Source organism: Epinephelus moara, chromosome 12 (assembly GCF_006386435.1).
Source record: "Epinephelus moara isolate mb chromosome 12, YSFRI_EMoa_1.0, whole genome shotgun sequence".
Classification (NCBI taxonomy): Eukaryota; Metazoa; Chordata; class Actinopteri; order Perciformes; family Serranidae; genus Epinephelus; species Epinephelus moara.
In genome coordinates, this window is record NC_065517.1 from 22,912,002 (window position 1) to 22,935,236 (window position 23,235).

At 40.8% G+C, this 23,235-nt stretch overlaps 2 protein-coding genes across 3 annotated transcripts; both read right to left on the minus strand.

Annotated features, from left to right (window-relative positions):
* Positions 1-803: 803 nt before the first annotated feature.
* Positions 804-10,553, minus strand: matn3a (matrilin 3a). 2 transcript variants are annotated; one of them, XM_050058901.1, is made up of 6 exons: positions 10,322-10,553; positions 4,644-5,219; positions 2,213-2,338; positions 1,721-1,819; positions 1,462-1,531; positions 804-1,358 (listed from the first exon to the last, which is right to left on the minus strand). In XM_050058901.1, exons 1-5 carry the CDS (start codon positions 10,488-10,490, stop codon positions 1,476-1,478), a joined length of 1,026 nt encoding a protein of 341 aa, XP_049914858.1. In that variant the 5' UTR covers positions 10,491-10,553; the 3' UTR covers positions 804-1,358; positions 1,462-1,475. The 2 variants fall into 2 exon arrangements, with proteins under 2 accessions (XP_049914858.1, XP_049914859.1); XM_050058902.1 differs by lacking the exon at positions 4,644-5,219 and adding an exon at positions 7,217-7,717.
* A 1,715-nt stretch (positions 10,554-12,268) lies between these two features.
* On the minus strand, positions 12,269-22,627 carry laptm4a (lysosomal protein transmembrane 4 alpha). Its single transcript, XM_050058426.1, has 7 exons — positions 22,391-22,627; positions 18,815-18,935; positions 16,772-16,848; positions 15,471-15,593; positions 15,015-15,110; positions 14,558-14,656; positions 12,269-13,236 (listed from the first exon to the last, which is right to left on the minus strand). The coding sequence occupies exons 1-7, from the start codon at positions 22,517-22,519 to the stop codon at positions 13,162-13,164; spliced, it is 720 nt and encodes a 239-aa protein (XP_049914383.1). The 5' UTR covers positions 22,520-22,627; the 3' UTR covers positions 12,269-13,161.
* Between the last annotated feature and the right edge of the window lie 608 nt (positions 22,628-23,235).

Below are 23,235 nucleotides of genomic sequence, written 5' to 3' on the forward strand. Positions count from 1 at the left end.
AGAACACACCATGTTTACGGGACATTACAAAGCAAATAGTTATTTGCTTGTGTGTTCTGAATGTTGCATACAGCTCCTAACAATCCGCTAAACTTTCATGAGCCACATATTTCACTAGTTATGGTTGGCACTTTTTCAAGCAATAACTTTAATAACAATAATTAAATGTAACCACATTTGGGAAGCACGGTGATGCAGTGCTTAGCATTGTCGACTCACAGCAAGAGGGTTCCTGGTTCAAACCCAGGGTGGGCGAGCCCTTTTGTGTGGAGTCTGCATGTTCTCCCCATGTCAGCGTGGGTTTTCTCCAGGTACTCCAGCTTCCTCCCACAGTCCAAAAACATGCAGGTTAATTGGTGACTCTAAATTGTCCGTAGGTGTGAATGTGAGTGTGAATGGTTGTCTGTCTCTATGTGTCAGTCCTGTGATAGTCCAGGGTGTACCCTGCCTCTCACCCAATCTCAGCTGGGATAGGCTCCAGCCCCCCCGCTACCCCTAACAGCATAAGCAGTTACAGAAAATGAATGAATGAATGTAACCACATTCTGTTGTTACCGCTCATCGTTACCTCTCTATATGGCAGATTTCGCTGTTAGTGGCACCATCCCACCCTGGATTCAAATGACTTTGCACAATGGATTCTTTTTTTATTTCACTTTCTTAAAAAAAAGATAACTTATATCAGATTCACTGTTCAAGATTCAGACAATAAGACTGTGTTTGAATAGGCCAATGGTATTAATATTGTCACGTCAGCATGACCTTTCATTTTAGAGCTCGTAAAGATAACAGTGCACACAACACCCTCTGTAGTGATTACTTTATTGCCCAATTTATGTGCTTGGTTACATGTCATCTGATAACATTCACAGACACACAAATTTAACATTTATCATCATGAAACAACCTGTAACAATTAAACTTTCCATGATTAAATTGTTGAAAATGAGAGTATATAATAAAAAATAAGCAAAAATATTTAAAGTTGGAAACATTTTACTGGCTGAATGCTTCATAGCAAAAAAGTCATTTTTCTATTAAAGTCGGTTACTAAGTAAATACAATGATATTCTTTAAAAAAAACTATATACAATATGCAAATTTGTACAAACAGAACACAAAACACACATGATACAGTACATGAGAAATACTGAAAATAATACTTGTTTTCTTTGGTTACATAACATTTAATGCCCACATTCAACAACAGATATTGTTACTCATCAGTCACTACAGTCAGTAACTATGGGGAATCACAGCTTCACTCCATCTGTGGTCGAAGTCCATACAGTAGTTCTGGGAGGGTGGATGACAGGAAACACATGTCCACGTCCAGGATGTAAACCGGCGAGCTGTCTCTGCAGAGGGTAAATAAACAAAAGGTCAAACTGTGCGGTGGGTGGCGGGCTTTTACTACAAATCACCCCCAGAAAAAAAAGCTGTCAGCACCTCAACACCTACCACAGTGTGCAGCTTTAAGCACGGCCCACCATGTTCTCCAGACGCTCGATTCTCCCAGACACATCGGATAGTGAGATCAGTCAAGGAAACTCATTCACAGGCACAATTAAGTGATGAGAACATACACAAGACACACTCTTAATATATATTAAAATAACAACGCCAGCAGGTGGAAGTAATCAGCCGTCACGTCAGAGAAATGTGCCGCGGAGAATGTTTATAATAAAAAGGTTCACATCTGAAACAACAGGAAGGATATGCTTGGCTGTGAGCTGCTGGAGGGCGGCCTGTGTCTGCTTCTGGAAAGCCAGCCTGGCTTCACATTTACAGGGATCCTCCACCACCACCGCCTTCACCTCTTTGCCGGGAGAAAGCAAATTTCACATCAGTGTAACAGATCATGCTGAGAGTGAAAAAGCACACATAATACCACCCACTCTACTTATTCCAAAATCAAACCAAAGCTTTCAGTCACACTCTTAAAATATCACGTTACCATTGCCACAACAATTATAGTGAATCAATTCTATAATATTACCCGATAATTGTCCAACAAATGCAACAGTCAACAGTGAATTATAGAGTCAGGAATCATGCAGCAGTTGGTTGCGATGTTGTGAAACCCTGCTTAAAGGCCAAACACATTCTGCACATTGCTTTAAAGGCTTTTTACACATATATATTTCAAGCAGCATTAATATCACAGCAAGAAGCCACATGTGCTGCAGGAATCCACACAGTTTGTTCTTACGTTTCAGGGAACATGTTTTCTTGTCCGCATTCAAGATATAACCGTTCCGGCACTGGCAGTAATACGAGGCATTGCTGTTGACGCATATGTGTTCGCAGTCGTGTCCCATGGCGCAGGGGTCCACACCTGGAACAAGCCGGGATTAAGGGATGGCGCTGTCAAGATGGCAGCATGGGTACAGTGTCATGTGCTAACGTACAGTATGCTAAAGTTAGCTAGCTTGTTATGGGTAAGGTAGTTGCAAAAATCCACTGAACAAGATGATGTTTGTAAGTACGTTTTTCTAATGGAGGATACATGTTGACAAAAAGAAGTAAAATCTGCTATTTCTGATTCAAGTTGTGATCAATTTATATGAGTAAAAACAAAGACATTTGCAAGCTGTCCTGTGTGTTTGTACTTGACCACATGTCACTTGTGGTGAAAAACCTGATCCGTTCATACACCTTCACCACATCTCAGCCAAGGTCTTTTGCGAACTGCTTAGGTTCACTGTGTGTTGGACAACACAGGTAAAATCACAGAACCCTGAAGTATAACAATAATGACAGTTACATGATAAAATTAGGGGAGTAGGGGGACAAGACAAACATCAGACAGTAACATGGAAAAAGTTAACAGCAAAACCTCATTTGTCCAAATCTCTGAAGTTCATGTAACAATCCAGTCGCCAGAAGAAAATGTTGGCACAGTGTGTGTTTCAGCAAACCACTGATAGATTACATTTGTTCGTTTTGTATGTATCTGATCGATGTTTCTAACTGATGTAGATTAGATTACATGTATATGAGCTAAGGGATGGTGTGAGACCCAGGAGAGACAGCTGCCAAGCAGAAGTCCACTGTTCGAGACCACAACGGGACATTTCCAGCGGTGGTTGTAGCGACAACTACTGGGTATTTTTTTAAACGACGCCAGCAGATTTCAAGCAGCGGTTATTGCCACAACAACCAGGTAGTTTTAGGGTGATGTTGGCAAATTTCCAGGGGGTGGTTGTGGCAACAACAACCAGGGTTTTTTTTTTAAGGCCATGTCAGCATAATTCAAGTGGTGGTTGTTGCCACAAAAAACTGGTATTTTTTTCAGGCGACATCTGTGCATTTCTAGTGGTGGCTGTGGCAGAAACAACAAGGTATTATATATGGTGACGTTGGCACATGTCTAGTGGTAGTTGTTGCAACAAAAACTGGGTACTTTTTAAGGCAATGTTTGCACATTTCCAGCGGTGGTTGTGGTAACAATGAGTATTTTTTTGAGGCAATGTGGGCACATTTCTAGCTGCAGTTGTTCTGACACCAACAGGGTAGTTTTAGGGTGATGTTGGCAAATTTCCAGGGGGTGGCTGTGGCAACAACAACCGGGTATTTTTTACAGCAATGTCAGTACATTTCCAGCAGTGGGTGTGGTAACAACGAGTGGGTATTTATTCAGGCAATGTGGGCATATTTCTAGCTGTGGTTGTTCTGGCAACAACCAAGTATCTTTAGGGCGATGTGAGGAGATTTTCAGGGGTGCTGTTGCGACAACAACTGGGTATTTTCAAGGCAACATCAGCACACTTCCAGCAGTGGTTGTGCCGTCAACAGCCATTTATTTTAAGCCAAAAATGACTGACCAAGTGTTTTTGGTGCCTACACCCAACCACACATTAACCACAGTGTTTTCACTACATAAAACTGAAAATCACAATGTGGAAAAATGTTAAGTTTCAACAAGTTTCAACATATGAAACGTACAAATGTAACATAACTGTGGTTTGCAGAAATGTACGGTGTCAACATTTATTCCAGAGACTGGGTTGCTTGTACAGAAGTGAATTAAAATCTAGTCATGTAAATAAGTTATTTCACCAGCAACAAAACGTGTTTTCTGAATTCATATGAATGCAGTATTGTAATTATATGTAGGTTGTTTTATGATAGAATGAAGCCAAACCATATAAAGACTATGGTCTATGCATGTGTCCATATTGAAGTGTATTTCACTCATTTGTTTAGAATTGTTCTTTCCAGATTGCTTTGAAAAAGTGAGGTTCTGCTGTGCATTTAAATCATTTCAAACAAAACTGGATAAATTCAAAGCAATCACCATCATGATGCTCTGATTGCAAAACTATTTACTGACAATCATCATATACATTTTTTGCCTTTAAAAAAAGAAGCTGAAAGTTTAGGGCTGCACGGCCCCAAGACTTTACCTTGGATTAACTTGGCGACTACAAGCAGGTTCTAGTGCCAACATCTGCAGTCCATGTGGGGGTTAAACACATCTGGTATCTTTCCTCATGATTTCAGAGTTTATAATTCACCAATAACACAGTAAATGATCCGAAATCTGCGACAAACCCCCTGTAGACTGTAGGTGCCCCTTACTGAGGAACTAGAACCAGGGTTAATGGTTTAAAAAAAGGTCTTGCAGGTCTCTGTCCTACCGCACAGGGTCTCCCTGAACTTGGAGGTGAGCTTCTCGATAACGCCATAGGTCTCCACATAGAAGACGTGGTCATCCAGAGGGATGCTGGCCATCAGCTGCAGGGAGCGCATGTCAGCACGGTCCACCCCGACAGCATAGATCTCAATACCTGAGGCCCGAGCTGCAGCTGACACCTCCTCCACCTGGTCTTGAGGTCTCCCGTCTGTCACTATGATGGCCACTTTGGAGATGTTCCTGGAGCGCGGCCGGGCCCCAGACTGCTCGGTGAAGGCTTCGTTAACTGCGGTCTTGATGGCGAGGCCGGTCATGGTGCCAGCCGCCAAGGGCTCGATGCGGGAGATGGCTTTCTTCATGTCTGGTTTGTTGAAGTGGTTTTTGAGCAGGAACTCGATCTTGACCGTGCTGGCGTAGTTGACCACAGCCACTCTGGTGGCTTCCGAGCCCACGTCCAACGTGTCGACCATGTCAGCCAGGAATATCTTCACCTTCTCAAACTCGCCGGGGCGCACACTGCGAGAGCTGTCAATGATAAAGACCAGGTCCAGGGGCCGGCTCCTGCACTGAGAGTCTGTCTCTGGTGATCAACCAAACCATGGCAGGATTAAGTCCAAAACCCAGTTCATCATTCAGAGACACATTCAAGCTTGTTAGTTAAACTGTCACAGTGAGAACAAAACACAGGACACTCTGGGATGCACAGCACAGGTTCCCATGGTAACAAAAGGAAACTGTTGTGCATCACTGCAGTGGTAAAATAAAAGCTTGTGGTTTGGGTAAAATGATTTAGTATGCCATCATACATACTGTATCATTTCAGTGTCTCAACAGTCCATCAGAGACTGATCATCGGACGTATCCTTTTATCTCATTTCCCTGAATGAAAAGGATGCTTATTGCCCACACACAAAAAGTTACATGATACCTAAAGATGGAGACAGTGTTAGCAGGCCTGCCTGTCCAATCACATACACACACTCAACTACATCTCCTCAGATCCTTTCTGCTTTTGGAAGAAAAATCTGCCTTAATTTTAAGACATGATATCAGCTTTAGCTTTGTTTTATTATAAACTTCAAATGCATATTCTGGCATATATTTTAAGGTTTGAGTTTCCAGATGTCTTAATCTGTCCGTATCTCATAAATTCCAATAGGATAGATGATGAAGTGATACAGAGTGGAAACTCATGGTGTTTAGACAGCTATTTGTTTTGTCTCCTGCCACTAAAATGCCATCAAAGATTAGATTCTATCACTATAATAATAGTTTGACATTTTGGGAAAAATGCATATTGACTGATGCCACTCTCATGTCTGTATAGTAGCTGTGAAGCTACAGCCAGCAGATGGTTTGGTTAGCTTAGCTTAGCTTAGCACATGACTGGGAACACACATCATTCATTTACAACAATTACATATGACACAAAAAAAAGACCGGAGAGTCATGAGAGAGATCAAACTTCCTTAATAATAAAAATTCCCTGTAAAACATTTTTTGAATGTGATGTTTGAATGTCTGATATAAAGTCAGTGTTTCCACATGAAGTTTATCCAGATGAAATGTTGATTAGAGAGCTTTAGAGGTGCTGGAAGGCAGAGTCCTGCGTTAGGTTAAGTATCCGCGGATACCGATGGGTGACGAGCAATAGAATTGATTCACATCTGGTATTTTGGCATCATTTTTTTCCGGTCTTGGTTCTGGATTTAACAAAGTACATTTAGGTACGATCGCTGGTGTTAGGTAATAAACATATTAAAGTAAAATGAAAATAGTTATAATTTAATTTAAAGGTCCGGTGTGTAGGATTGAAATTGGTAGTAGTATGCTTTTGCTTAAGAGGTAGAAAACCTACAACTACCAGTATGCAGCATGCCACACCGGACCAATGAACGCTCCTGCTGGTGGGTGATGTAATGTGAACATGTCTGTGTAAAACAATGGGTGACAGCAGGCAAGAAACGATCTCGTGTTACAGTTAAACAGTAAACTAAAACATGTTTCTGAAAACAATTGAGGCGAGAGATTGGCAACTCAGTAACAGAATCTGGGTTTATATTTGATCAGCGTTGTTAGTTTTACTATTTGATCTCAGTTTTTTTGTATGGTGCTCACTTCCTGTTCACAAACTCTCACTCTTACAGCTAAACAGGGCACTAATACATGTTTCTATAAACATTGTATGCAAGATATAGGCAATACAGTCCCATAATCTTGTTTTGCAGGACTAATTGGTCATATGCGTGGGTGGTTGGGTGGGTCTGGTATTGCACATTGAGATGCTGGTTTGGGTGCAGGACTCTGCTGGTAGGTGTAGACAGGTTAACTGTTTCCCTGTGTTTCCAGTCTTTATGCTAAGCTAAGCTAGCAGACTGTTGGTTGTAGCTTATATTTACCAGACAGATATGATTGTGGCATCAACCTTTTCACTCACTCACAAAGTGTTTGATTCCTTTACATAAAATCTGCTCTGAGTGGTGTTCCTATTCTCTGTCAGAGTGAAACAAACAGATCTGACCTGTAAAGCAGTGAGGACGTTGGGATGGAAAGCAAACCTAACTGGTAATATTCTACCTGTCTCCACAGGACTGATGGTGGTGATGAAGCCGCTTTGGGTACTGACCGGTAGCGTCACAGGAGCGGTGGTCTCCACTGGCGGCACAGTGGTCACCACCACTGGCAGGATGGTTGTCAGCGGTGCCACCGTAGTCGCTGGCAGAGTTGGCTGCACTGTCGGCTCCGGTAGAGTCGGAGGGGCGGTAGGGAGGTGTACCACAGGTGCTGTTGGCACTGTTGCCTCTGACTGTGTGGGGCATGGACCCTTCAGTTTGTAAGGGAACGGGCCTTTGAGCCTGTGATGGGGATGGTGAGCTACTGGTGGAGACAGACCTTTGTATATGTGGTGCATGTGTGGCCCTTTGAATCTGTGGTGATAGGGCGGCACGGGGACTGAGGGCCTGTGGTAAGTCACTGGAGGAGACAGAGGAAAAGGTGGATACACTACCGGTGGAGGGATCCTGGGTGGCTGGTAGTGGTAGTGATACCCTCCTCTATACGTGTAGTCACTTCTGTGAACTACAGGGCCGCCAGAAAGGAAAAGTGATAGAGAACATTAGTAGGAAAGCTGTGTAAGTTGACACTGTACAATACGTTGTAGTGAGATATACAACAACACACAAATTATTAGTGGAAGCATGAGTGTAAGATCAGCCACCTGGGGTGTTTGCACCAAGCTGGGATAATCCTGTGTAACGCTTGTGAAACACCCAGTGAGAATTTAACATTTCATGCATGTTGTGTTTGAGAAAAGTGTCAAATCTGGTTGTTATATCACTCGTTAGATAACATTTTTGAAAGATGAAATATCTATTCTTTCAGGTCTAGTCTTCAATATTTAATTGTCAATTTACAAAAAATACTGTTTCAAAATGTAATCTGTAAGAATGAACAATTTACAAAACAATTCACGTTATTTTGATGTAAACAAATCATAGCTTGTGACAAGAGATTGACCTCACGACATTTGAGAGGGACATATTGTACTTTTTACTCCACGTTTTACTGCATTAATTTGACGATTATAGTTCATAGTTACTTTGCAAATGAACATTTTACACACAACCAATGATGAGCTTGACTATTTACTACATTAAAATGCATCTTACTGAGAATAATCTAACAATCTGATATACCGTACAGTAATACAATTACAAATACAATACAATTTTTCTGCATAAATAAGTACTTTTTACTTGCTAATGATACTTCTGTACTTTTAATAAAGTACCATTCTGAATGTTTAAGTGGTGGAAGAAGTATTCAGATCTTGTATTTAGGTAAAAGTAGCAATACAACAACGTAAAAATGCACCATTATGTGTAAATCCTGCGTTCAAAATCTAGCTTAAAGTAAAGATATACATGTATTATCAGCAAAATTTACTTAGAGTATGAAAGTAATGGTACTCTTATTGAAGACAACTGGCCCCTGTAATTTATTTGTAATTATATATGACATTGTTAGATTGTTTATATTGATTAACTAGTGTTTTACTGCTGTAGCTGGTTGAGGTGGAGCTATTTTAACGACTTTATCTTATGTTAGGTAGTTTTGTCCTGTGGTTCTCAATCTAGGGGTCCGACCCCTTTACACCCCTTCATTATTTATGGGAGAGGACAGAAGAAATACATTTTTGCAATGCATTTGTAGTCATATTTTGGACTTTTCACCAACTATCTGATATTTATTTTTTTGTGAAATTTTGAGGTGTTTTCCATCTATAGGCCTAAAATATTTATTTAAATGCAACCAGCTTATGTTTAAAAGGGAAATTGTTGGAGCTGCATACAACTCATAGACTTATTTGTTGCCAAGAAAGCTACAAAGCTACTAATTTAATAACCAATAATGAAAGCTGTCAAATAAACTAGTGGAGTAAAAAGTACAATATCTCTCACTGAAACATTGTTAAGTGTAAAGTAATGTACAGCCACTTTTACTTAAAGGAGAAGTACACCCATTTTCAAAATTCACATATGTTATTCTTATGGTCTAAGACAGTCTGAAAATATTAGTAGACACGAACAACTCTCTCAAAAATCCAAAAACTAGAGTGCTGAAACTCAAATTTGTGATGTCATAGGGTATAAAGTCTGGAGCTGCTCCATAGACAATGAATGGTGAATGATGTTTTCGATGACACTGAGAGCACTGAGGGGAATATTCTGAGTATATGGGAACATTTTCTGTTTCAGACGTAGCACTACAACAGAATTAAGATAACTTACATATAAAAAAGGAACAGACATTTTTTGGGTCCACAAAATCAGTCTCCCATTCACTGTCTATGGAGCAGCTCCAGACTTTAGACCCAATGACAGCGGTTCTCATGTGGGATTTTGTGATAACCACACATTATTATTGCAATATTCAACTGGGCCTATGTAATAAGTTATAAATTAATTTTTAATTGTATCAGTATGTTGTGTGCACCTATTTCCTAATAAAGTATAAATTTAATTAAAAAAAACCACACAGGAATCTTTTTGTTGCCAGTGGGACATGGGAATTGTAAGTGTGTGACACATCACATTATCTTACATTATTTGCCATTTAAATGGATGTGTTATTAGTGCTTTAATGTAATTCTAAAAAGTTTAAAATGAATTCTTGAATCATTTTGGTAATAAATATTTCATGGTTGTAAATTGTTATTTGATATTAGCAAATAAAAACAAACATTTATGTCATGATAAGAGTGATAACACACCTTATAGAGGCTGTTGTGAACAGATATAAATACAGGTGTGTCTCAAGATTTTGGCTTTGGGCAAAAAAAAAGTATGAAAACCACTGATCTATGACGTCACAAAATTAAGGCATACTTCTCTGGTTTCTGGCTTTGAGAGATGTGCACAAATACTGATTTAACTCTCCTAAGCCATGGAAATAACATACTGTAATTCTTGATTTCGGTTTAGGTTCCCCTTTAAGGTACACAGTAGCCTAAATGTAATGCAATAAATTAGGTTACTTTCCACCACAGGTGTTTTATACTGTTATATAGCTACTTTAATTTAAGTAAAACACACTTCTTCCACCATTGTTAGAAAGTACCACTAAAACTATCCTTAAGAAATATCAAACAGAGTATATTGGACACAAGTTGCAGTGACTTACTTGCAGGATTGAGGGTCCTGAGCGGTGGTCTGCCATTGGTCCTGCTCTGTGCGAAGCTCTGCGCGGAGATGAGCTGAGGGTCCCCCACACTGAGGTGGTATGTGGCCAGGACATCAGACAGCAGCAGAGAGGCGCAGGACAGCAGGCTGCAGAGGACAGACTTCATCATGTGCACACAGAGTCCTCCGGTGGTGTCCGTGTGTGTGTCCTGCTCAGCTCAGCTCAGCTCAGCTCAGCGGGGGTCTGACCGCCTCCACATATGAGGGGCTCTCAGCCCAATGCGTCACACCCTGCACCCAATCCAGAGATGGGGCATGACCTCCGAGCCACCGTAACAGACCGTATGGAGGACGGTATAGAAAACAAATCTGAAGGATATGGAGAAAAAAAACACTGATAGATTTCCCCCCTTTGCAAATTCAATTAAATCAGATTGAGGCCACTTCCCTCAAACGCACCACTCTCCACTAATAAAAATGTCACTAAATGTTCCTAATTAATTCGATTTTTCATATTTTATTTATTCAATTAACTATACCACTTAATTTTCCCCAGCACGAAGGTCTAAATTGTGTTTTAATGACTTTACCACACTGCCAGGAACAATGTTTGGTGATTAAATGCTGAACTCTGAATCGTTTTTGTTATTTTATTACACAAGATGAAGTAATATTTATAAAATATTGAGTCTAGAATATTGAAACCAGCTTATAAATAGCCAAAAGCTGTATATTGTAATTACAGAATATAAACTACCCCAGCTAGCCACAGGCGTACATTTTGGGGGGGACACAGGGGACACGTCCCCCTCATTTTGTAGACCAGGAGCATTTGTCCCTGCCAATAAAAACTGAAAGTAGCAGAGGACATTTATTTTATTTTGACAAACTGCTACAACAGGACTCAGGACGAAACTTCTCCCAGTTACAATTCCTTCAGTGTTTATTATTCAGGAGGTTTTTATCCACAGAGGTCTCCTCCTCTCCAAAACAAACCAGGTGATTTAAACCGGTAAAAACACTGATTAAAGCAGTTTCATGTTACAAATCAGTGTTTCTCCAATGCTGCTTGGCTCATTGCAGACGGGCCTCCAGCACCTGCTAATAGTTGCTTTACATTTTACTCTGATAACTTGACATGTGCTCACCTTTCTTCTCTAATAACTGAAGAGCCAGGCATTAAGGAGGTTTTTAACAGGAGCTAACCTATCTGCAGAGGTCACTTCCTCTCCAGAGCAAATGGACCATATTGTGTACGCGCAAAATGAGGCCTGAAAGATGCGTATGCCACTTCCCACGCATAAGTTGTGATCTGTAAAAACAGACTTGATGGAAGAAACTTTGACCCATGCTTACCAATATTTTGGAGACAGGAAACTGCCGATGCTCATGGTGAGGTGGAAGCCTGATTATAGAAATTACAACATTTGCAATTACAACATTTTTGGCCTTTGTCCGTACGTACAATTTTAGTACCGCTTGTGGGAGTTGTTTTATAAATGAGATCCCAGGTGATTTAAAACGGCTGGTGATTATATTCTAAAGAAAACATACTTATATTATATTCTATTTGTAGGTTAGGTTCCATTTTTATTACATTATATCCCTGTAAATCCTACACGCTGGACCTTTAAGTTGTTGGGTAAAATTAAGCATTTAAGCAACACAATATTGTAGGAAAAGGATTTGGTGAAAAGATGACAACATAAGGTTTTAATAACGCCAAATGATTTACTGTTCATGTTGAATATTTCCATGACAACTGCGTGAACTCAATCTGCAGATGAACATCATGTAACAATCGCAACCTCCAGAACAGCTACAAGTGCATGTTTGAGGTTGAGGTATGATCATTTTCCTCAACAACACACTTAGACAACTCCTGTTAACGTCTTTTAAATTTACTTCAGTATATGAGCCATGAACAAAAGAGTCCTGAAGACGTAACTGTTCTGAAACGTTTATTGAAGTCAAATGTATTTCCACTAGGATAAAATCATATTACCAGTAAAGTAATGGGGAGGCTGTTGATAAGCATGCAACTACTAATGTTCACAAGACTAGCTGTTTGCTCCAGATGTGGGGTGAGAAAGAAGCAGAGAAAATGATCCACCATCATCAGTGCCCTCGCTCTTCCTCTCCGTCTGTCTCTCAGTCTCTCAGCTGGGAAACTATTCACTAGCTGTGCTAACACATCGGGGCAGCAGGGAGAGATGAACATGTCAGGGGGGGTGTGGGGGTGCAGTGAACTGAACCACAGCAAAGCTAAATAAATAACAGATGAAAAAGTGCTACAGACTCCATTCAAGACTGAGATGGAATAATCTAGATCTTCATAATTAGGAGGGGGGGGGGAGTAACACAAGTCAACAATAAGAGCTAGAATAAGTGGATTGTCATTATATTTTTTTTTACACTTCATATATCAATCTATAGATAGGATGGTGCTGGATTGATGAGAGCATTTCAAGCAATTTAATTTTCACATGTATCCCTTTTACTAAGACATAAAAAAAAGGCCAGAGGGTTGGGAGGGTGGGCTGGTAGCTTCCACGGCTCTTCAAACATCACATTCACTCATTCATTTATTTATGTCATTCAGTCTTTCCCACGTGTCTCCTCTCAAACCTCCCAGATGCTCCATAGACGTTCTGTAGAAATACAGACAGTAGGGTTGAACGAAACATTGCCAGTGGCCTTATACATACACAGTAGGGCAGAGGGGGGGGGCATAAGGGCGTAATGGTGTTCAGGAGGGGTCAGTGAGGGAAGGGAGGAATGCATATGGTGGTGGTGGTGGTGTGTGTGTGCATGTGTGTGTTTTGGCAAAAGGGCTGGTGCTTAAGCAGGCATGTAGGGGGGAGGTGGCTCCTTCTCTGGCATCTTCATCGCCATCTCGTAAGTGGGCAGAATGTACTGGAGAAACAAGGAAGAAAACAAAGCATAAAACAATTATATAAATATCTATAACATACAGGTTCAACATGAAGCGGTGATTTAAGTGTTTCCCACAGAATCACTGAGGTTCTCCACTGCTTTACTTTTAAATGTTCCTCATGTGTCCCATAAAAGGCCAGATGAGAGTGCTTTCTGTTTTTATGCCCGTAAATTGTGGAACTCACCACCTCTGGATGTAAGAGACAAGCTTGCTTTGTATTTTTCAAATTAAATTAAAGGTCTACATTTTCAATCTGGCTCTTTTTTTTCTTTTGGGAGTTGCATTAAAGTCCTAATTTTAAGTTTTAATAATTGTTTTAACCTGAAGTTATCCCTGCTGTTTATTTCTACTCTATTTTATTTATTTTTGTTTTTTATTCTATAGATTTTTTTTTATTTTATAATCTATTGTTTTTTTTTCTTTTTAACAAATATTTTATTGTCTTAGTACACAAGCTGCATCTTTAACTGTCCGGAAAAAAACACAAGGTCAGGGGCTGGGTGCTACTCTAAATCCTGAGTGCAGAGCTTATCTTCTTCCAGGCTCTGTTTATAAGTGTGTATATAAGTGTGTATTGTCCGTGGGTCAGATGTAAAGCTCTGGGCAGCTCTGCACTAAAATGATCAACTTCTTCTTCATATTTACCACAGACTGGTATTTACAGAAGAAGGGAAAGGTATCCGTCTGCTGTGATTAGTTGGTCCTCGCCACATGACATGCAGTGCGCCCTGCTGCGTTCCAAAAATTGAACTCTGTTTCTCAGGGCGCAGCCGCGCGGCCTGAAAAATAGGTGCTCGGAAACGTGTGCCCGTTGCAGTGGCTTCTCTCTGGCGTTTGAGCACACCTGCATCTACACTGTGTAGTTGTCTGTGTCTTCCTTTAAATTGTGTCTGTGTTCTTTCAGTTTTGCGTTATTGAAGTTGATTAATTGAGCGATTGACAAAGTAATAATCAGTCGGTAAAACTCAAGTTTTTGATGCGTGAAAACATTTAAACCTTTTAAGACTTTTTGGGGGGTAAAAATCTGCTGGAAATAATGAGCCTCCAACTGTCCAGTATAAATATTTCTAAATGTTGCTGGTAATTAATGTTTTTCACTGACATGGTAAACTCCTACCAATAAACACTTTCTGCAGCGACTGTCCTCACTTGGCTTCCCCGACTGTTAATGTATGGACAGCATGCCCCCTGCTGGTTTGGCGCAAGTATTGCATGTTGCTGCATTGTTTTTGTGATAGTTGATACTGATAAAATTCATAGTGGTCAGTCAGAGAGTGTTTAAAGCAGCAGCTTGCATACCTGAGGAGGGGTCTCAAAGGCCGGGTAGACAGCAATCTCTGGCATGTTCCTGTTGTTGATGTACTTGTAGCAGTTCCACACACAGTTGATCAGGTAAGCCTGGAGACAAAGGTTGCATTTTCAGTTTTATGGTTTAATCAGGCTGCGTGACTCAACAGCCAATAAACACTTAATATCCCTTCACTCATTAAACCACAGTGTCTCCTTCCTATCTAAACGCACCAGAGGGAATTTAAATAGGACAGAGCCTGTGGTGCTGGTAAACAGAACTTTGCTCTCTGTGTTAATCACATCACATCACCCCATTAATGAATCCAAAGACATGAAACTAATACAGATTTTCTCATCTCAACATATTAGACATCTTTTATATTATTTTGCTTTAGTAGAACAGACATAAAATGAACCAACACACTGAATAAAACCAGATTTCACTGTGAATAACCAATTGATTCACCTTGAGGATGATGAGGAAGGCGAAGAAGACCAGCACAAAGAGCAGCAGGCAGCTGGAGTCCAGGGAGAGGAGGTTATCCTTGTACGGGAAATCCGGCTGAGGAAGACAAGAACAGACGTCAGATAATCAATAAGACCGCTTTCTACTTATTCAACTCACATCACTGTCAACTCTACCATGCAGCCCTTAGAAAAGAACTCCACTTTAAAAAGATCCCGAGGCCGTTTTAACAGTAAAATGTTGTAGGTGGGACCTTTTTGGTATTTAATAAAACATAATACTAGATCAAGTATTTTTTTTAAAGTGAAAACACGAGGCTTCGTTATAAACACTGTATCATGTTGTCTGTGATGTCAGGATTCTCTGTTGTGATATAAACATAAGCGTAGTAGTGTGACCGATTCGCAACATTAACAGAAGTAGACTGGTGTGACAGGTCTGACTGTTGGCACTGACCAGCTGGTCCAGGTAGTCCTTGATCCTGGGCAGGTAAGTGAGAGAGCTGATGGCCACCAGGCAGCTGAGAGCAAAGTCAAACAGCTGGTAGCAGAAGAACGGGATGAGCCAGCCGTCACGGTGCTGGGGAGAACCATTAGAGTTGAAGTCAAGGTCAAGTTATGAACACACTCATCATTTAGACAGATCCTGTTTGAGGTCTCTGTGTAAGCGCATCATGTTGCATGTTTTTCAACCTTATCTCCACATACTTGTCTTAACACTCTTACATATCTGAATCCAGTGAGTTGGCTCTACTGCCCTCTACAAACTCCACAGCTGAGGATGAGTCACAGTCTGAGCAGCAGCGACCAGAAACACTACGGTTTCATTATTTTAAAAATATGTTCTAACTCTGATTCTAACTTTGGGCCTCTTGGCTTAAAATGTCTAATTAGAGTTTCCCTGGATTGAAAACATCTTTTCCTTCTGCTCAGGCTGTGGCTGCATCGTCAGATGTGGTTTGGGGTAAATGAAAGGAGCCTGCCTGCAGGGACAGGGAGTGCTGACACAGTAACTGTGTATACCAGCGTCTGTACTGTAACAAATACACAGCAAAGCGGTCCTTTAACTGGGTCACTTGACAAGAATCTCTACAGGCATTCTGGGTGTTTTCCTATCAGTGTACTCCTACTTCACTCTCCACTCCTACATTATGTAGCAGGGTGCTAAATATCTTACTTTACGATCATGGTTCAAACATTTAGGGTGATTTACTGGGACACTACAGCAACCACAGCTTTGCACAGCCACATTTTTGGGAGAAGGGTTTCTACTACTGTTGTCTGGGAGACTGCACTAAAGCATAACTCTTGCACAGCCTGCAGACATGTGTCATGCTTTGACTGCGCAGTTATCCCGACTAGCAGCTTAAAGCAGGGCCACGTCAAAAGGCTATCAAACCTGTCAGTCTTGATGCCATCAGGCAGGCCTGTGAGGTGGAGATGACAGGCAGTGAGAACACAGCATCGTGCGCTACACTCCCACTGCATCAGGAGTCTTTTGAGCATCCAGCTAAAATCTACCAGAGTTTAAACAAAAATAAAAGTAGGGGGGAGGGTGCTTTGGTATTTCCTGTTACGTCTTGCTTACCTCTTAACTCTGGAGCTATTATTATACAACTTGAAAGCGCTGCTTTTTCTTAAACGCATGCACATTCTGGGATTACATATTTGCATAAGAAACCGTGACAGCACTTTAAATTCAGTGCGTGCTGTCAAAGGAGATTTATAAAAGGCAACATATCCACTGTGCAGACTTACAGTAATGGCTCCGTACACCATCATGGCGCTGATGGTGAGCATCAGCAGAGAGATGGCGAATCCAACACAGGCATTCTCTGTATTAAGAAGAAGTGAGAGGACAATTCTAGTTTAGCTTTAATCATTAATGTATATACATCAGTGAGTGTGGGTGAGCGTATATGTGCCTGCTCTCTTTGAAGCAGCAGTGATTTGCATACAGTCTAAGTGAGCAGTCTCAGGGCCTCTCTCCGTCTCCAGCCAACTCTGTTTTTAAAGGCCAGCTCTGGGGAGCATTAAGCCTCTCCCTCTCGGTTGCGTGGTGTCGGTAAATACACAATGAAACGCAGCCGGGTATAATTAAAAGGCCAGCCTTTCATATCCTCTTTTCTCTCCATCACTCAGTCACTCGCTTCCTCAAACTGTTCTGCCTGTTGCACTGGAGAAATGATGCTTGCGAGACAGCTGCTGCAGCAATGCGGTCCGCAGACATTTCTTTGTTGTTAAGCAGCTCGGGCAAAACAACTTGAACATCAGTGTGTGAGGCTGTCTGGAGCTCACCTTTAGGTTACTGAAAACAAAATCTGCAAAGGCCTAAGCTCTGGTATTATGAATACAAAAAAGGGTGTGATGAAAACACTACTTTCATTGATCTTTGTCAGGTCTAAATGATACTATTTTTTGGATTTGTGTCATTTGTATATGATTGCGGAGGGTCAGATGTGTCAAAAAGCTTTTATATTAATTGTCCAAAAAGAAACCGAGCAGTGACATACCACGTCATCTACTTTTTGTTCTCAATAAGCCAATTATTTTCTCAATTAAAGGATTACTCCACCCACAAAATTATCATTTGTATATCAGTTACTCACTGTGTGTTACCTTGAATTCATGAAGAAAACGTTTGTTCTTTCAGGCACGCTTAGAGCACAAGTGTTTTATATAGTATAACGTTTTTAGTGAAAATGCAGAGCACACGGCTGGATAAATAAGACATCGATTATACTGCACAAGTTCTATTTTTGCCGTTGTTAAATGTGGTCCCCAATTAGTTTTATTCATTATGAATGTTTGTCCTTTTTGGATTCTTCGTTCACCGTGGAGACATGCAAGAAAAACAACGTTTTCCTCATGAATTTAACTTAACACAGGGTGAGTCATTTTACAGGTAAAGTATTCTTTAAAACAATATTTGGTCAGTAAAATGCCAGTTTTCCTAAGACAAAGATATTCTGTTTGCTTTCACATAACTTAAAGAGGACTAGAAAATTAGAGGAGAGACTGCAACCAGAGAATATCTGTCATTTTGTAGTTAACTATAATAAAAGACAAACACTCAACCTAATCCAAACTTCACAAGTTATCTCTATATTCATTAAATAACTTCTAAACGTGATCTGAATTAAAAATGAGTGCAGCCTGATGAAGCAGCACTAATATGGTAACATTGCCTCTGCGGGCTACGGACAACCTCCGCTGCTCTGCGTGCTGGCATGTGCCTGCTGTGGGAAGGTCAGCCCACCACGGTTGTTTCCCTTCCTCTCCCACTGAGTCACCGTTTCAGAAAAAGAAGCCTTCACCGAGCCAAATCAACAAAAACAACCGCCAGCTCCAAAGAAAAGGCGCTCCGGTAGTCCCTGCCAGCCCCGGCACGTATAAACACAAACACCTTGGAACCAACATAAATCTTTGAGGAAACACCAGTGACACGGCACCAGTAACAACATTTTCAGACAACATGCAGCACAGCAGTGTTGTGTTGTCCTCATGAGTTGTTTTGTTTTGCAGTCAGCGGGGAGGTGTGCTCCCTGTGGAAGATGAATCACATGTTCAACCTCGGCATAACAGCAGCTAATGTGTTAGTGAAAACAGCAGCTATACACCTCTAAATCCAGTGCAGGGAGATATTTATTCAGTGATGTTTCAGCGGGCGAACCATCTTCACCCGGATACCATAAAAGACTGTTTGATGTGTAAATATTTGATAAACTCCATAAAATGTCATGTTTTCAAAATGCACTTTGCTCGCCCTTACAGTCATTCTTATGTAGGTTAACTGCTTACCAGACATCCTGTCGGAGGCAAAGTAATGGTCGATGACCTCATACTGCAAGTCGATGGTGGGCACGTTCTCTGGGTGGGTCACAGCTACAGTCAGCAGGATGCCCATCAACAGGTTGACCACCTGAAGAGAGGAAGGAGGAAGAGAAAATGTTTTTTAAAAAGAACTCATACCATAATTTTCATGTCTTATCCTTTACATAATGAAAAACATTTTCTATGAACAGTTTGATTTATGTTTCAGATCAAATTCCTCGCTCACAGTCAGCCACTGCTTTCAGTTCACGTTACTACTGTGGAGAAGACAACTTGTGCAGACATGGATGAGATGGGCGCCAGTACAATGAACAATTATCACCCTTTTTTGTCAAGGTTACTTTATCATCATGTGGGAATGCAGCCACGAGGAGGAACCATTTAAGGACTCAAGAACAGTCCAGCATTCAAGCCGCTGACAGGCACGGCACTCACAAGATACAGTAGGCAGTTGAAAAATAAATTCCTCAAGACAAAGACGTGACTGTAAATACTGTGAAAAAGACACATTACATGTGCAGGCATAAACTCAAACTACTGGTTATCTAAAAGGAAGAAAATTTAAGTTGTTATACGCTATGAAAAATTATTGGCAATGGTGTTCATTGAGAAAGTAGCTTTTTGAGAGGTGGAATGAAAAACCTACAAGCTGGAACAAGAACGTCCTCTAAAAAATGAAACATTATTGTCAAGTCTTTCAACAACATCAGCGTCGTATCTACAACTTCTGCAAAGAATGTCTATCGACGTAGGATGGACTTAACTGGAGCCAAGTGTAGTGGGCAGGCTGCTCCTTTACAGTTTGTGTGTTCTGACAAATTTAAAAGGAGGAGAGAGTTGGGGAGGCATAAAATATTTTTGTGAGATTTAATCCTAATAATCTAGGTGAAGGGAAGATAATAATTCAAGTCAAACTGGTACGACAGAATGGAAACACTTACCACCACAACGCCTATAATCCCCAACTCAACTCAAATGTATTTATGACGCACATTTAAAACCACCAGACCAGAGTGCTGTACAAAAGGAATAAGACGCTAACAACCCACACACATGAGAGGCAATGTAACTGTCAGGACCACAACTCATATATTCAGAGACACAACACACACAGGCACATGGCAGAGGAAGCCACATCAGAGGGACTCAAACGCTGATGAATACAAGTAGCCTGGGTTTTGAGCCTACACTGGTACAGACAGACTTGTCTTATGGGAAACAGCTTTATCTGTCTGACCAACAGATACCACAAGCAAACTGTTCTGCAAGCAGCAATGTAAAAACAAAAGTTCTTGCACATCATAAAGACTTGGTGGTGGGTGAATCAAACACTCTCGGCTCTCTTAATGTAACACTGAAATCTGTGACCCTTCAGATTCTGTGACACAGTACCAGAACCACTAAAAAAAACTTTGTGTGTGTGTTCCAATTCCCATACTACCATACTATATGGTATGCCAGAAGAAGATCTAGTATGTACCGTATGTGAAATGCAGTGTGCTAAAAATACCAGGATGTTCTACTACATCCGGTCCAATTTTGCAGTATGCAAGCCAGCATGCTTTTTTGGCTATTCTGACCCACAGTCCTCTGTGCAGCGGACGAGAGATGATTGACAGCTGTTAGAGGTCGCAATGACGCCTATAAAATACTACAAAAAATAACAGTGACAGAGAACTGCTGATGGAATTTAACTGTTGCAAATATATAATATGTTAGAATCTACAATCTATGCAGTTATAATGTTAAAGTTAAACTACAGAAAATGCCATGTAACAACAGCAGAGCTCTCTGGGTTGATCTTTGTCTCTGGCGAATTTGGTGAGTGCCGTTTATCTCCAAGGTAACAGATATAAAAGCAAGAGGCTCAAAGTTCAGGTCGTAATGTTGTGGTAAAGTAGTATGTCCAGATTGTGTTCATACTGCATGCAACAGAACATACTTTTTAAGGGCAGCTGCAGTACCTGCTAAAAGTTGTTGAGTGGTTAAGGGTTAGGATTTAGGGGCTGGGTTAGAATTTGGTGTAACACCTAATTTTAACTTTGCCTGATGAAGGTCTGAGGACTGAAACGTTATTACTAAAGTGAGCGCAAGTGATGAACAGTGTGGGCTTGTTTATGTTTTTAGCAGGCATCTTAACCTGTCACAATAGGAAAAGCACAGGTGTTACTAATGACACTGACGAGTCCCAGTGAGGGTGACAGTGAGCGAGCATGCACAGCACCAGGACCCTGAAATCAAAGCAGCTAAATGACATCCAGCCATTGTTAATATCATTACTGACACCTGTGTTTTTCCAACTGTGATATGTCAAAGTGTCTTCTGTGGAAAAAGGCCTGTTGTGTTTTGCTTTCTTTGCAGCTATTGTTAACAGCAGCTTAAATGCTTAACATTAAAGTATCATTAGTGCAACAGATAAGCGGCTTGAAACCAAAGTAACAAACATAGATGAAAAGACAAACTATTCCCGACAATTTCCTCTCGTATGCAGATGTAAGCCTCTTTGCATCACTAGGCAAACCAGAGTCTGAGCACACACTTGATGCCTATATCTGTCACAACAATGCATGCACCACTTTAACAGCTTCTCCAGGATTTACCAACTCTTTACTTCCCCTGTCTCCTTACTGTAACGCTGTGTCCAGCTGCTGTATCTGATTTTCAGCTTCCTAACGTTGCATCAGGTTTCAAAGTGCTAAATCACTGTGAAAGCAATGATTTTGTGTAAATAGCGGAACATGGATCACGTGTTTAATATGTGTTAAGTATAGCCAAGTGGTTTGAGGGGGAAAAAAACAACTCAGAGGATTTTGAAACGCAAGCGAAACCAGAAACATCTGTTGTGTGACGTGAAAAAAAGGAAAGGGACACAGAGGGGATTAATTCAGCTGTGAGTTGAATGAGAGTGCTATGTGTGCAGAGGACGACAAGCTAACATTAGCAAACAGTTAACTATACTCCAACGTGCTTATATATTGATTTCCAATTAAAACTATGATCAAAATAACCGTATACACCATAAATAAGATGTTAGACATGCCTCGCTCACAGCAAATCATGTGACTGAGGATCCCTTCATAGTCAAGCTTGTTAGGATGACAACCGTTACGTTAGCATGTCAGCACCGTGACGGTTAATTTGCGCTAACGTTTGATCAAAATGTCACGTATTTTAGACTTCCATAACGCACTCAGAGACTCGTAACTAACATTTGTTGTCTTTGTATCCTTATGTGAAACGCATTTTCAAGGTTGTGGGAGTTGTATCTACACAAACACTAAGCTAGTCAACCCTGAAATGCTAGCAGGCTAATGCTAACGCAACCGTTGTGTTAATGTTAACTCGGCATGTTTTAGCTAGGTCAAAAGTAGCGACTAGCTAATACTGGGGCTGCTAACACTATTCATAATAACAAACATTGCGTTAACACAGTCTGGTTGACATTCATTATATAACTCGCTACTTTAGCGAACTTAACACAGTTGGTAGGCAGCGCTAGCTAGCATTAGCTCGCTAACCCCCACCATCAACCATTTTACGTACCATGTACCATGTTCCCAGGATGATGGTCCCCGTCCGGACGTGGCAACATCCGCAACACCTGGTGGTGTACAATCTGTCTCGACTGGGCTTAAAATGATGCATGTCCTCCACGAACGTAGGAAGAAACATGAGGAGAGCTGGTCGCGCAGGAGAAAAATCTTCTCGGCATCGACAGTTAGCGAACGAACGCGGAGGAACGCCCACCACTTCCCTGACGACCTGCACGACACCGCGGATAAAAACAAACGCTCTGACGGACAGGAAGAGGCGGGGACCGCTGACTTTGACTGACAGGAGAATCAACCAATGGGCGTAGAGGAATACCAAGCACAGCCAATAGGCTTCAGGCTATGTTTAAGATAAGATTTACTTTATTGATCCCCCAGAGGGTAAATTCAAGTATCACAGCAGCACAAGACAAAATTAAAGGACATTAAATAGAATAAGATTAAAGAGAAAAAATAAAAGTTAAATATAATAATAGATAAAAGATAAAATAAAATTACTACATCAGATGAATAAAGTGACTAAAAATGGCAGACAAAGCGTTGAATGAAATAAAGTGACAAGGGAAGGTAATGAAAATTTCTTAATTAAATAAAATATGTAGCTTGACTAAAAGGTCCACTTATTAGCTGTTCATATAACAAGAAAGGCTGGATTACCAACCAGGAAAAGCAGTCAGGTTACAAGATCTTCAGCGGGCTACATGTTCACAATGGGGCAATTAGTTTGTAGTGATTTAAGTATTTGCAAATTTGTTTGCACCACTCCTACTGCAACACCAACTAAAACATTGTTTACGGTTTTATTGTTTCAGTTTATGTTGTGCTTACATGGTGCAT